The 13,866-nt window shown below is 41.9% G+C and overlaps 1 protein-coding gene across 1 annotated transcript in view; it reads left to right on the forward strand.

Moving 5' to 3' along the window:
- The first annotated feature begins 882 nt into the window (after positions 1 to 882).
- BDP1 (B double prime 1, subunit of RNA polymerase III transcription initiation factor IIIB) overlaps positions 883 to 13,866 on the forward strand; it is a 60,321-nt gene continuing 47,337 nt past the window's right edge. Inside the window, exons 1-7 of the mRNA XM_015413964.1 lie at positions 883 to 1,269; positions 5,403 to 5,955; positions 7,051 to 7,160; positions 9,354 to 9,407; positions 11,481 to 11,621; positions 11,906 to 12,039; positions 12,523 to 12,617. Of these exons, the coding sequence (XP_015269450.1) occupies positions 1,046 to 1,269; positions 5,403 to 5,955; positions 7,051 to 7,160; positions 9,354 to 9,407; positions 11,481 to 11,621; positions 11,906 to 12,039; positions 12,523 to 12,617 (1,311 nt within the window). The 5' untranslated portion in view covers positions 883 to 1,045. The remainder of the gene's footprint in view (positions 1,270 to 5,402; positions 5,956 to 7,050; positions 7,161 to 9,353; positions 9,408 to 11,480; positions 11,622 to 11,905; positions 12,040 to 12,522; positions 12,618 to 13,866) is intronic.

Here is a 13,866-nt window from a genome sequence, read left to right on the forward strand (position 1 = left end):
GTAGCCATACAGTACTACTGGGAATACCATTGCTTTGACCATATGGACTTTTGTTGGCAGGGTGATGTCTCTACTTTTTAACATGCTGTCAAGGTTTGCCATCGCTTTCCTCTCAAGGAGAAGGTGTCTTTTAATTTAATGGCTGCAGTCACCGTCTGCAGTGATCTTGGATCCCAGGAACGTGAAGTCTGTCACTTCTTCCACGACTTCTCCTTCTATTTGCCAAGGAGTGATGTGGCTGGATGCCATGATCTTAGTTTTTTTGATGTTGAATTTCAAGCCAACCTTTGCACTTTCCTCTTTTACCCTGAGCTTTTTACTCTTTAGGCCCTCTTCACTTTCTGCCATTAGAGTGGTATCCTCTGCATATCTGAGGTTGTTGATGTACATACTGTTACTTATTTTGCTAAGCTGTAATGGTTGGGGAGTCTGAAAGTATTTCAGCAAAAGTAGGGAACAGTTTCTATCTTTTCTTTATGAATGTTTACTTTTTCGTAATTTATTTATTTATTTCTGTCCTTTTGCATTTCATGGCCCAGTGTGGCGCTATGCTAATCGGATTTATTAACGATTAAATCTGAGTCAGATCGCAGCGTTCACTTTCTATTGAAATAAGCACAACTTTTGCAGAACCCTAGTTTTAAGAGTTTAAGAGCAGTGAAGCAGAGCTGTTCTGCAAGTGGATCTCTTTAGTAAAATGGGATGCAGAGCACACAGACAAAAAACCAGACGCTTACAAAGCAAACTACACGGCTTTCCTCCCTTCGGAGTTTTACGGCGTATTCAATCATTGCCTCGCTTTCCGCTTGTTTGACACGAAGGGTGTGTCCTGATCACGTGGTGCAGAATTGTTGCCACTGTTTTGTCGCAGTGTGATGACGGAAGCAGCGTGCTGTCTCGCAGCAGCTGACAGACACCGAGGGGGAAAGGAGGGGAGCTGGGCTTGGACCGGCTCAGGGGGGGTGACATGAGGCGGCCTCGCCGGCCGGAGGAAAAAGGGGACGGCGGGCTTTAGCTCGGGTCGGTGCCTGTCTGTCGCGCCGCCATGTTCCGCCGCGCCAGGTTCAGTGTGAAGCCCAACGTGAGGCCGAGCGCGGCGGCTAGAGGTAACAGTGGCAGCGGGAACAGCTCAGAGGCCCCGGCAGCGGCCCCGGAGGCTCAGCATGCCCCGGAAACCACCACTTGCTCCGCTGAGGCCAGCTCGGATTCCCAGCTGGGGCCTGCCGAAGACCTTCGGCAAGGCTGTAGTGGCGGCGGCGACAGCAGCAGGTGAGCTCTGGCTCTAGCAGCCATTTATTTTTCTTCTCCCGTAAAATCGAGCCTGTTTCTACCGGAAAGCGGAGAAGCCACAAAACCCCGAGACGTGCCTTGTTCACTTGCATCTCCGTCATGCGGTTACTTGTAAGGGTGGAAGCGCTGTCGCGATTTTAAGGCGCAGTCCTTTTCACTAGAATCGGCTGGGGGAGTTCGTTTGAGAAGCGTCCGTTGCAGAGTTATCAAAGGCTATAAATGCATGCACGGACGGACCAGCACTGTGTCTCTGCTAACACTCATAGGGACCTAAGAGGAGATCGGAGGCATCAGACCAAAGGTCAGTCTAGTTCAGCACTCCTTTTCCCATGGCGATTTAACCAGCTGCTCCACAAGAAGAGAAAGAAGGCATCAGCATCCACTTGCTGTTGCCCTCCTGCACGGTCTATGAACACAGAGGTTTCGTCAGGCCATCATGGCTAATAGCTCTATGTTCTCTGTGAATGTCTTTAGTCTCCTTTAAGTCCATTTAAACTGGTAGTCATCTTGTGGCTGTGAATTCCAGAATTCTGTATAAACCCCAATCCAAAGATCTCTTTCCTTGCAGTTGCTGCCGGTTCAGGCTCCATCCCTGTTTATGGAAAGTTAGAGATTTTTTAATTCAGTGTGCATCACTTGAACACTTTGCAGTCTGGTTAGTTTGTCTATTCAATTAACTAAGTTACCTTTCTTGAATAATTTGCTGTCATTTACAAAACCTTCAATCTCATTGTTCACCCCAATTTCACATCATTTATGAACAAGTTAAATAGCAGTGTCCTCAGTATATATATTTGAGGTATATCACTGTTTGTTTCCTTTCATTGTGACAATTAGTTGGGACTGTCCTGTGCATCCTAGTGTTTAGCTATTTTCCTGTCCCTTGACTGCTCAATTTAATCTGGATCCTTTGGTGAGGAACTTTGTTAGAAGCTTTTTAAAAATTCAGATATATCATGATTTATATAATAGTAAATGGGCAAATTAAAAAAAAAATTGCCCCAGTCTAGGACATACTTTTTTGTGAACCTGGGTCACCATGCAGGTTACAATTGACCAACATCCACAGTTACTCCTGCATAATTTTGGACATTTTTAAAGACTAAAGGTGAGGGTCTGGTGAATCTAGAGCTTAGTCATATTATTGAAAATGATTGAAACAATGATATTATTGAGATAAAGCAGGCAGCACTTTGTCCTATGAGCTCTGTCTCTTTAAGATAACTCTTTGCAGTGAAATATGAATTTTTAAATTAAAAGTAATGGAATGGGGTGGCAGGGGGGGATGGAACAACTTTATAGATGTTTGAGTATTAGGAGGAGGAGGTGTACTGATAGTTGTATTGAGTTATAATGTAGCATCTGAAAGGTTTGATTTCTCTGGTAGATAAAGAATAATGATGAACATCGACTTCCTTTTGTTGAGATATGTTGTAAATTTGTGAAGTGGTGTTTGGGTTTAAGTCTATGTATTTACATCATTGTTCACCTAATTCTGTGGGTGAGCGTGTTATCTGTAATCAGGTTTCTGTTAATGCATCATACAGCATTAGAATGTTTGTCATCGTATGGAATGTCTCTTAGAATATGGATCACTAGCGTGTAGCTTGTAATTCTTTGAGGGCTTTTATTGATTGATTGATAAATTGGACTTATAGCCCACCCTCCCCCACTCAGTAGGGCTCAGGGCAGGTTTTAACATTTAAGTCACATATTAATTAAAACAGTTACAATAAATTGTAGTCTCAGCATTAACAGTTCTAATTAGACAGCAACATAAGGGCAGCACTCACTGGAGAAGACCCTGATGCTGGGAAAGATTGAAGGTCAAAGAAGACGGGGACGGCAAAGGATGAGATGGTTAGACAGTGTCATAGATGCAACGAACATGAAGTTGAGCAAACTTCAGAGGACTGTGGAAGACCGGAAGGCCTGGCATGATCTGGTCCATGAGGTCGCAAAGAGTCGGACTCGACTGTGCAACTGAACAACAAATAAGGGCAGCTCAGGGAGTGGTTCACAGTAGGGAGCTGTCACTCACCCATGGCCATGTGCCTGGTGGAACAACTCTGTCTTGTAGGCCTTGCGAAATTGTTTCAAGTCTTGCAGGGCCCAGGTCTCATTGAACAGAGTGTTCTGCTAGGTTGGCGCCAGGGTGGAAAAAGCCCTGATCCTGGTCGCAGATAGCTGGATGGCCTTTAGGCTGGGGATCACCAGCAAGTTGTTGTTAGATGAGTGGAGCGCCATTTGGGGGATATACCAGGAGAGGTGGTCCCTCAGATATGTTGGCTCCAGACCGTTTAGGGCTTTAAAGGTCAATAGCATAACCTTGAATCTGATCCAGTGCTTAGCTGGGAACCAATGCAGCTGGTGAAGCACAGGCTGGATATGTGCTGTCATAGGTGTCCCTGTAAGGATCTACTCTGCTGCATTTTGAACCAGCTGAAGTTTCCAGGTCAGCCTCAAGGGTTGCCCTGCACAGAGAGTGTTACAGTAGTCCAGTCTAGAGGTGACTGTTGCATGGATCACTATGGCTAGGTCTTGGCGGGACAGGTAGGGAGCCAGTTGTCTAGCCTGGCGTAGGTGGAAAAACGCCATTCTACTTACATTGGTGATCTGTGCCTCCACTGATAGGGAGGCATCCAGAGTCACTATGTGATTTCTTCTCAGCAGTGTTGAGCTTGTAGCCTTGTTTTCTGTTGACAGGGTGGAGAATGCTAGCATCTAAATGTCACATTATAGTTGCTTGCATGTACAGTGCAGAAATGTTTTATGTTCTTTCAAACTGTTGTTGAGAATAAATAGTGTTGAGAATGTATAGATTTAAGCGATTTATTTGACTTCACTAGAACTGCTGAAGATACTGAAATGCTTGAGCAGTATTTGTCGAGGAACAATTGCAAGCTAATATTTTGTTAGGTGAGGGAGAGGAGGACTAGTAATTAAATCTGAGTAGCTGCAAGCAGATTGTTGTCTGTTTAGAAGTCTTTTTATTTAATGGTTATTACTTAATCTAGGGTTTTTAATAAGTAGTCATGTGAAAATAATAGTGGTGTTTGTCCTTATGTCTCTTACTGTCTCCTTCGCAAAATTATGTGTCATACTGAAAATTATTTGGAAGGATTTCCAGGAAATCAGACTGTGGAAGGTGTTTATATATTCAGAGCTTCTCTTGTATAGCATAAAAAAGTCAGTAAGGTCTGAAATGCATTTTGTATTTGAAAGACATCTGGGGCAGGCACAGCTCTTAACTGAATGTAGATTAAAAAAAAAATCAAGGTATTAATCTTGTATTTGGTAGGTGTGTAGAAGGTTGTGACCAACTCTCAAGTGAATTCAGTAATATGTAACAAATGATTGTAGAGGTGTCCAAAAAGAAATCCTAGGGCTGATTGACAGTTATTAATTGCAAAAATTAATAAATCACTGAGTTTGGATAGTATATACCCAAAAGTTCATAACTAAGAAAGGAAATTATTTGTCATTAACATCAGCCTCTGTCTAAAAGATGCGGAAATAGCCAATAAGATGCCATTTTTTGAAAAAAACCCCACCAATGAATCTTATGTGAGTAGCAAGCAGAGCTGTGTTTTTTATGCTTGTGTGGTGGCTGTCGGCTGAATCCTTCTACCTGTGTTCCTAAGACTGCTACCTGTAGCACATTTGCATAGAAGTAATCTCACATGTATAGGTTGTGGTTTTAAATCATGGTTGAAGTTTTCTGTGAGAAGGTGTATTAAAAAAGGTTAGCTGTATCAGGGTTATGAATAAGCTTTTTCACAAGTTTGCATCATTAGCATATACTAAGTCTCTTATAGTAGCATCATTTTTTTCATATGAGAGGTGAATATGAGTTTGCCTACTGCTGATATTAAATCACTAACAGTAAAAACAGTGGTTAGGACTCTGGACATATTTGCATTCAACCAGATGTGAAGCCCCAGCTTTATTGGGTTAATTTTGATGTCTAAACCAAATACGTGTTTTCAAAAATAAATTCCCTGATTTGCTGTGCTTTGGGGCATCTACTTAATTTGCTGTTAATAGTCCAACTGCCCTTTTATGACAGATTTTTTCCCCATGATAGTTTTCCCCCATTCTGAATTTTCCAGATATGAAAAGAACGGCAATCCAAGTGGTGATGGAGATAGTGGGAAACGTGCAGACACCCCTTTACAGAGACGAAAACGCATATCCACAATGCCCAATCTTGCTAAGCCAAGAGTTGCACCCCCTTCTGCGCGCTGTGCTATCATTTCAGTGTCAAAATGTTCTCAGAAGCAGGTACCTTGTTCTCCTCCTCCTGGTAACTCTGCCCTTCAGAAGGAATCACCTTCATGTGAAAAGATTAATATTGAAAATTCTCCCATATTGCCTGAGAAGAAAACACCTCTTCCTCAAGTACCACAATTTTCTCCATTTAAAAAATCTGTTAATAAGGAGGCCAGTCTGTCTGTGACAGCTCATAAAAGTGATGAAGCCCAGCAGAACAACATGTCCTCACCCCTCAAAGAGAGACCCACACAAGAAAGTTTGATTCAGGAGGAAATACAACAGGCCAAACCTGCAGCAGCAAAAGAGAAAAATATATGCTCTGATCATGAGAAAATAATCAAAGCTAAGAAGCTGAGGCAGCTGCTCAAGGAAGAATTGAAGAAAGAAAAGGTATGGTAATGTATTTTGCAATTGTTATGAGGAAGCTGATGATGGATCTTTTGTAGGGTTGTGTGACTCATGACACACTTTTCCCATTTACTTACAAATATCCCCCTCTCCTCCAGCCATGGCTGGAAATGAGCTAGGCCAGGGCTGTCAAACATAAGGCCCAGAGGCTGTAACAGGCCTATCCAGGGATCTTATGCATCCTGCAAGCAATTGATGCAAGGGAAGGGAACAGGAGGCTGCTGGGGGGGGGGGGGAAGACCCATTCTGATTGTGGCGTCAGCACAGTGGAACAACCTCGTCTGTGGCAGTCAAGCAGAAAGCCTTCACTTCAGGGACAGCCTCACAGGTAAGTTTGGAGCTGCTGCAGTGCAGTCACATTCATACCTCTCCACTCAGCCTGCAGCTCCAAGGATGGTGTCCTGGATGGCTGCAGGGATCAGAGTTTGCACATGGGTCTGTGTGTGCAGACGATCAGACAATCCTTTGTTGGGGCTTGCTGGCAGCCAGCTCCTCCACTGTATTTGTGCCCCCCATGCAGTAGCTGTGCTTTGGCCTATGGGGGCATTCTTTGGCATTGTGGTCATAGTCGTGCCACTGAGCATGCGACTTGGCAGCCAGGCCTCCGTCCCCCATGGACCATCCGACAGCCTTCAGCCGTAGAAAGCTGCCAGTGCCCGCGATATCTAGTTATATTGGGCATTGGGTGGCCTAGGGCCTCTGACACACGTGTGGCCTTGTGCGCACAGTGCTCACTCCCCCATCAGATGATCTGGCAGCCTTCAGCCTGGGATGGCTGCTGCCACATGGAGGTGGCATGGCTTGCTGACAATCTCTGGCTTGAACCCCCAGCATGTAAAAGGCATGTTGGCTAATATAGGACATTAGGATATGTATTTGGCTCCTAATTGCTATTCATATTTTTAATTATTATAGCATCCAAATAGTATGGGCATTTGAACTGAAAACATATGGATGATAGAATGAGAAACATTCTGTCTTGTTAAAAGCTGCTTCGTAACTTTCATAATCACCACCAATTGCTAAAGCAAAACTATAACAAACAAAATGCAAATAAAAATTATTGTTTGTGTTTAGCAACAGCGGAAATCCAAATGTCCGATAATTGAAAAAAATATCCCAGAAGATCGTTCAAAAATGATTATGAGAGATTTCATATATTATCTGCCAGAAAACAATCCCATGAAGTAAGTATACATTTTATTATAATTAAACCAACTAATTACATTGATATTCTGCTTTTTCCTCCAAAAATATTAGGATGGCATATGTAGTCCCTGCTGCTTTATACAGTAAACAGCTGTATAGGCTTAGAATGAGTGATTGGCTTAAGTTACTGACTGGGGCTTTGAACTGAGGTCTCCTAGTCCAAGTGCAATATTCTAACTACCACATTATAGTACCAGTAATAGTAGTTGAAAAATTGTAGGTAGAATATTACACACACACACACACACACAAGTTATGGCTTGAATCCTAAGCAGTGCAAGCAGAGTCATGCTAGAGGAAGGCCGCTTCCTTCCCAGCCCCCTCTTACTGCAGTCTTCTGTGCCCCCTGGGATTGTGCTCTTGCTGGTCACTGGGCTCAGCGCAACGGCATGGGGAGCAAATTGGGAGTCCTCAGCATGTGGAGAGGGAATTGACAAAAAAAACCCTTCACAGACAATAAAACTGTTGTTTTGGAGGAGCTGCTGCTGCACAAATGGAATGGTTTTTTAGGATCTAAGCCGATATATTTGTCTTTTTCCAGAAACCCCCTCCCCGCCCAAATTCACTGCCATGATCTCATGCACATGTATGGAGGGTTGGATCCTTTCTTATCCTCTTTTATCTCATTGGCGGGGAGAAAGCATGAATGAGAGTTTTGGATCCTGTGTGTAGAATGGTTATTTTGCTACTGCTACTCATGTCTTAATTAAGAACAGAAGGACAGAGTTCTGTTGCTTGTTTAGAAGAATGTTTCTCAAAAATGAGACAAAACTCACTTATTTGATTATTTTTATGAAGTACCCCACACCAGTCCTGTGTGTAGAATGGTTATTTTGCTACTCTTGTGTATTAGACTATACTGTGTTTTCTCTTTACATAATTATTAGCATGTAAAAGGCACTCATGTCTTTTTTAAGAACAGAAGGACACAATTCTGTTGCTTGTTTAGAAGAATGGTTCTCAAAAATGAGGCAAAACTCACTTATTTGTTTATTTTTATGAAGTACCCCACACTGTTCTCGCTGGTGGAAGGACATGGTTCTCCCCTCCTCTTTTTGTCCTCAGAAAACCCCTGTGATATTGGGTAGGCTGAGAGAAACTGACTAGCCCAAGGTCACCCAGTGAATTTCATGGTGAGCAGGGATTTGAACCTGGTCTCCCCAGTTCTGAAGCCAGCTCTTTAACTGCTAGGCCATACTAGCTCTGTTTCACTTATAAACTTTTAGAAACATCACCATTTCTAGTAATCTTTGTACAGCTATACTAAATTATGTTCCTGTCCTCAGCTATGCAGAAGAAACTTCCCTAAGGCTGCGATCATACGCACAATTAGACCCAACATAGGTGAGAATGCTGGGTGGATTTAAAGGGCGCGATCAGACAACAGCATCTGGGAAGTGCCCTGCAGCCATCAGCAACCTGTTCTGCTTCGCTGCAGAAGCGGAGTGAAACGACACTGGGGAAAATCCAGTACTTAACGGGTTGCGATGGGCCTTGGATGGACTTTCCCGTGTCTGATTGCTCCAGCATGCTCTCATGGTGTTGGGATGGTCTGATCAGGCCATCCCAACTCCGTGCAGTTGTTTCCCCTCCCTTCTCAGTATGCGCATCATCACACCCTCCATAGGGAGCCCTCGGTGTGGTAGTGTGATTCATCGATTCCTTGGTTAAGTGCATGGGGAAAAAACAACACAAAATACCCCCAACTCACCCGCAGTTGCGTCTGATCACGGACTGACGGACTGCACCCATAGTTTCAAAGGGAGGTGTGATTGTGCAACTGCAGGTCAAATTCCTCCGGAGGAAATAACCTCACTTCCCCCCCATTTTTTCTGGCACGTGTGACCGCAACCTAAGAGCCCTCGCTAAACTGTGGACTATCACACTGAGATTACAGTTTATGCCCTGGCCATGTGTGACTGATATCAGGGAGTTCCAGATAATAACTGGATCCCTAGCCCTTGCTTGTTCTCATGAACAATTCATACCCAGGTGGGTTAATCCATAGACCAGGGGAATAAGTGGATTTAAATCCGAGTATTTCAGTTAAAACTGTTTTGTCAATAAGGTTATAACTCGCACAGGAAGAGTACACAGTTTGCTGTCAAACTAAGACAAAATGTTTGAAGGTTATTTTTGAATAAATGATAATTATTTTTTGTATTGTATAGGTGTTCTTTGGTGGAAGAAAAGAAATCAGAAAGGACTTCAGCTCAAGCAAAAGAGTAATCCCCATAGTTTCAAAGGGAGGTGTGATCGTGCAACTGCAGGTCAAATTCCTCCGGAGGAAATAGCCTCACTTCCCCCCCATTTTTTCTGGCACGTGTGACCGCAACCTAAGAGCCCTCGCTAAACTGTGGACTATCACACTGAGATTACAGTTTATGCCCTGGCCATGTGTGACTGATATCAGGGAGTTCCAGATAATAACTGGATCCCTAGCCCTTGCTTGTTCTCATGAACAATTCATACCCAGGTGGGTTAATCCATAGACCAGGGGAATAAGTGGATTTAAATCCGAGTATTTCAGTTAAAACTGTTTTGTCAATAAGGTTATAACTCGCACAGGAAGAGTACACAGTTTGCTGTCAAACTAAGACAAAATGTTTGAAGGTTATTTTTGAATAAATGATAATTATTTTTTGTATTGTATAGGTGTTCTTTGGTGGAAGAAAAGAAATCAGAAAGGACTTCAGCTCAAGCAAAAGAGTAATCTTTGTATTATCTATGGGAATAGAATTGGTTACATGTCTAATCATTAATATTGATGGATTTGTAATTCTAAAGCTATATGACTGTGGTAAAGATTATAATCCTCGTATCTTTCCCTGAAGAAAATATATTGGGTAATGTATTGTTGCTGTTAATTGCTGAATGTTAAAACTTTGCTAGGGCCTGTTTAGAAGAAGGGCTAAACGGTCATTAGTTAAAGCAAGGAGCCAGAAACGAGATATATATTCAGGTGCTCTTACCCCCTTTTTATCTCTTTTTTTCCGCCGCCCCCACGAAGATTACACCTATGTTTTGCTAGGGCCTGTTTAGAAGAAGTGCTAAACAGTCATTAGTTAAATCAAGGAGCCAGAAACAAGATATATATTCAGGTGCTCTTACCCTCTTTTTATCTCTTTTTTTCCTCTTTTATTTGTTCACTGAAATATTTTATAAGCTGCCTTTCTTACAAATACCCAAATTGGTTTACAGTTAAAAATGCTACAGAGCACATAAAGCAGTGGTATATAAAATAAGAAAAACCACAATAATAGATTAACAGCAACTCGATTGCCAAAAGCTTTTCTTCCCTCTTTTTCTTTTTGTATGTAAATTCTCTCATGCCTTTAATACACTATGTTGTTATTCCCCCCTTTAAATGCTAGATTAGGAAGACCCCCAGGGTTAAGTTTAAGGATGGCTATTACTTCTATGGTTAATGGCAGCAAGAAGAATTTGTGTGCAAAATAAGAGGGGTGAGGGAAAGGCAATATCTGACCTCATGGCCGTCAGCTACAAAAAATCACTTCAGATAGCATAGCACTCTAGGCTTGCCAAATGTGCCCGGGGGCGGGTAACCCCCCGCTTCGGAGCCCCCGATTCCCGCCCTGGCGGAATCGGGGCCCGGGGGGAACCCCACCCCCGAAGCTGCGTCACCAGAGGTGACGCAGCCACGTTGCCGACGTTGGGTGCGTGGCCGAGCTCGTCGGGAGGGAAAACCATATGTTCCCCCCCAACGAGCTCGGCCACGCCCCCAACGTCGGTAGCGTCTGACGTAACTTCCGGTGATGTCGCCGCGGCGCGTGCGCGCTTTGCACGCGCACACACAGACTGCTCCCGGACGGGACGGAGCCTCTCCCGCCGGTGAGTGAAAACTATTTGGCAACCCTATAGCACTCTAAGAAGATCATGTACAATAAGACTGTAGATGGACCAACACAAACAGTACAATAAATGGTAAAATGGATTGTACCATTTCAGATTTTAGGTAAGGGATGATGTTTTTCAGAGTTCCTCCACACCAGTAACTCCTTGTAAGTAGAAAAGTAATATGACGTTGCAAAAGGCTAGGATATATCTTTTCTTCTTGATGTGATTAGTTTGAGGGGAGATTTTACATGTGGGGAGATTTAAGCTTTTGACACCCAGCACATTCTGAAATGGTTCAGCACATTATTTCACCTCATTTTGCTGCATGCGTAGCTTAAGACACACAGAGAGAGAACCTTAGAGAAGAACATGTGTTAGAAAACAGGTACTGGGGAACTTGGATGAACGTTTCTGTGAAGTATTACTTTCCAAAATTTCAGACCTGAAGAAAAAACTGTTGCTGATCATGAAGATGAAAATGAGGAAGCTGAGGAAGAAGAGGAAGAAGAGGATGATGGCCCCCTTCTAGTTCCTCGAGTAAAAGTGGCAGAAGATGGCTCTATTATTCTAGATGAAGAGAGGTTAGATTTTGACAGTTGAAAAACATTTCTAGAACTATTAGGAATTTTTGTTCCTCTCAATGCTCTTTATGGTTAATGAACTACTTTTTTGCCACAATGGAGAATTTAAGTCTTTGTTTGAGTTAATCGAAACACTTTAAAGTTATTAATTTTAAATCTCTGTTGATACAGTGCAGAGTTTCTCATGCAATCTTGGGTCCAGCACTGTTAAAAGACTATTGGTGTATTTGATTGTATCATTATTTCATACTGCATTTCTTTGTATTCTATATGTTCTGATTTAGTTTGACTGTAGAAGTTTTAAGGACCAAAGGGCAATGTGTAGTGGAAGAAAATGACCCCATCTTTGAACGTGGTTCTACTACAACGTACTCAAGTTTTAGGAGAAGCTATTATACCAAGCCATGGTCAGAAAAAGGTAGGTGCACTTTTAGCACTGTCATAGAATTACAGTGATATGTTCTTTTTTCGGATTTGCCTTTTGAAGAACTAAGGTTGCCAGATGTTGGCTTAGTTTAAGGGAATGCTGCCAGACAAAGTCAGTGTAGAGTGGCGAGATAATTTGTTTAATCTGTTTGTTATTTTTACCCTGTATCTTGATCATTCAAAGTAAAAATGTACATAATTCATTCTGTGGTATATGAAATATAAGGTTGCTTGGGAAGTGTTTGATGTACTTATGTAACGTCGCCTAAAAATCAAACTTTTGTCTACTTGTACTATTTGCAGACACACAAAGTTAACCAAGACTCCAATTGATAATTGTGGCCTCATGTAATTGTAGAGTAAAATATGCTATATTCTTGTAAAATATAGCATATTTTATAAAATCCTAGTGTTCTAATCTGAATATTCAGTGCTATATTCATTTTTTAAATTGTTGATTTGTTTCTTTACACAGAAACAGAGATGTTTTTCTTAGCTATAAGCATGGTCGGAACTGACTTTTCAATGATTAGTCAGCTTTTTCCTCACAGAGCAAGAACGGAAATAAAGGTAAATGTTTTAAAATTATAAATCACCAAAGGCATTTTCTGCATTATGAGTGCTATTCTATTAAATATATAACAATGAGTATTTGAATTAATGTTTCTTCTTAGATTAATATACCTTTGTATTTGCCAATGATCAAAGCAGGGCCTATGTACAGATTCTTTTGCAAAATTTCAGGCCTGTAAAATCTGAATATTCAGTGCTATATTCATTTTTTAAATTGTTGATTTGTTTCTTTACACAGAAACAGAGATGTTTTTCTTAGCTATAAGCATGGTCGGAACTGACTTTTCAATGATTAGTCAGCTTTTTCCTCACAGAGCAAGAACGGAAATAAAGGTAAATGTTTTAAAATTATAAATCACCAAAGGCATTTTCTGCATTATGAGTGCTATTCTATTAAATATATAACAATGAGTATTTGAATTAATGTTTCTTCTTAGATTAATATACCTTTGTATTTGCCAATGATCAAAGCAGGGCCTATGTACAGATTCTTTTGCAAAATTTCAGGCCTGTAAGCCAAATCCATTCACCACAACCTTTTAAAATGCCTTCTTCATCTCTGTCTTCATATTAGCCACCTTGAGCCAGTTCATACCGATAAGGCGGGATACACATTGAAAGCAAATAAAATAAATAGTTAGATCCCAGCTTGATTTTTATCTGACTTCTGCTTCATCTTTACAGACCATGTTAGCCAAGAGTGTCCTTTTAAAAGAAGTCATGGGGCACTTCCCAAGGAAAAGGGGCCTTATGCTGTTTTTCTCCAGACACTCCTAATCTGTGCTTACACAGTGAAAGAAACTTCCCTGGGCTACCCAGGAAACCAGCTACATGGAAACTGAAATGAGCCACCTCCCCATTCTTTTCCTATTTCCAGCAACAACTTCTTCCTTATTCATTCTTTTAGAATTATTAAAACACTTATGCTCTACTTTTCTCCCTCGAAAGTGTCCCAAGGCAGCCATTAAATTGCAGTAAACAGCACCCAACCAGGCAGGATGCTGTCTTTACAGTGGGAGAAGTACTTGTGTTTGCAAAAGATTATTAGTTTTGAGGCATACCCACCCCTCTGAGTGTGTGCCAGAACCTTCATCTGTATTCTTGGTGTGTGCCATCTATGTATATATAAAAGAAAGTCCCCTCACGCCTAGGCCAAACCGCTGGACCTAGAGACACCAAATTCGGGAGAGCGCTCCCACCATGGCGTAAGTGCTCGCTAAGAAGGGATTTTTAGAAATTTGACCCC

Source organism: Gekko japonicus, unplaced genomic scaffold (assembly GCF_001447785.1).
Source record: "Gekko japonicus isolate JY-2015 unplaced genomic scaffold, Gekko_japonicus_V1.1 scaffold1923, whole genome shotgun sequence".
In the NCBI taxonomy this organism is placed as follows: Eukaryota; Metazoa; Chordata; class Lepidosauria; order Squamata; family Gekkonidae; genus Gekko; species Gekko japonicus.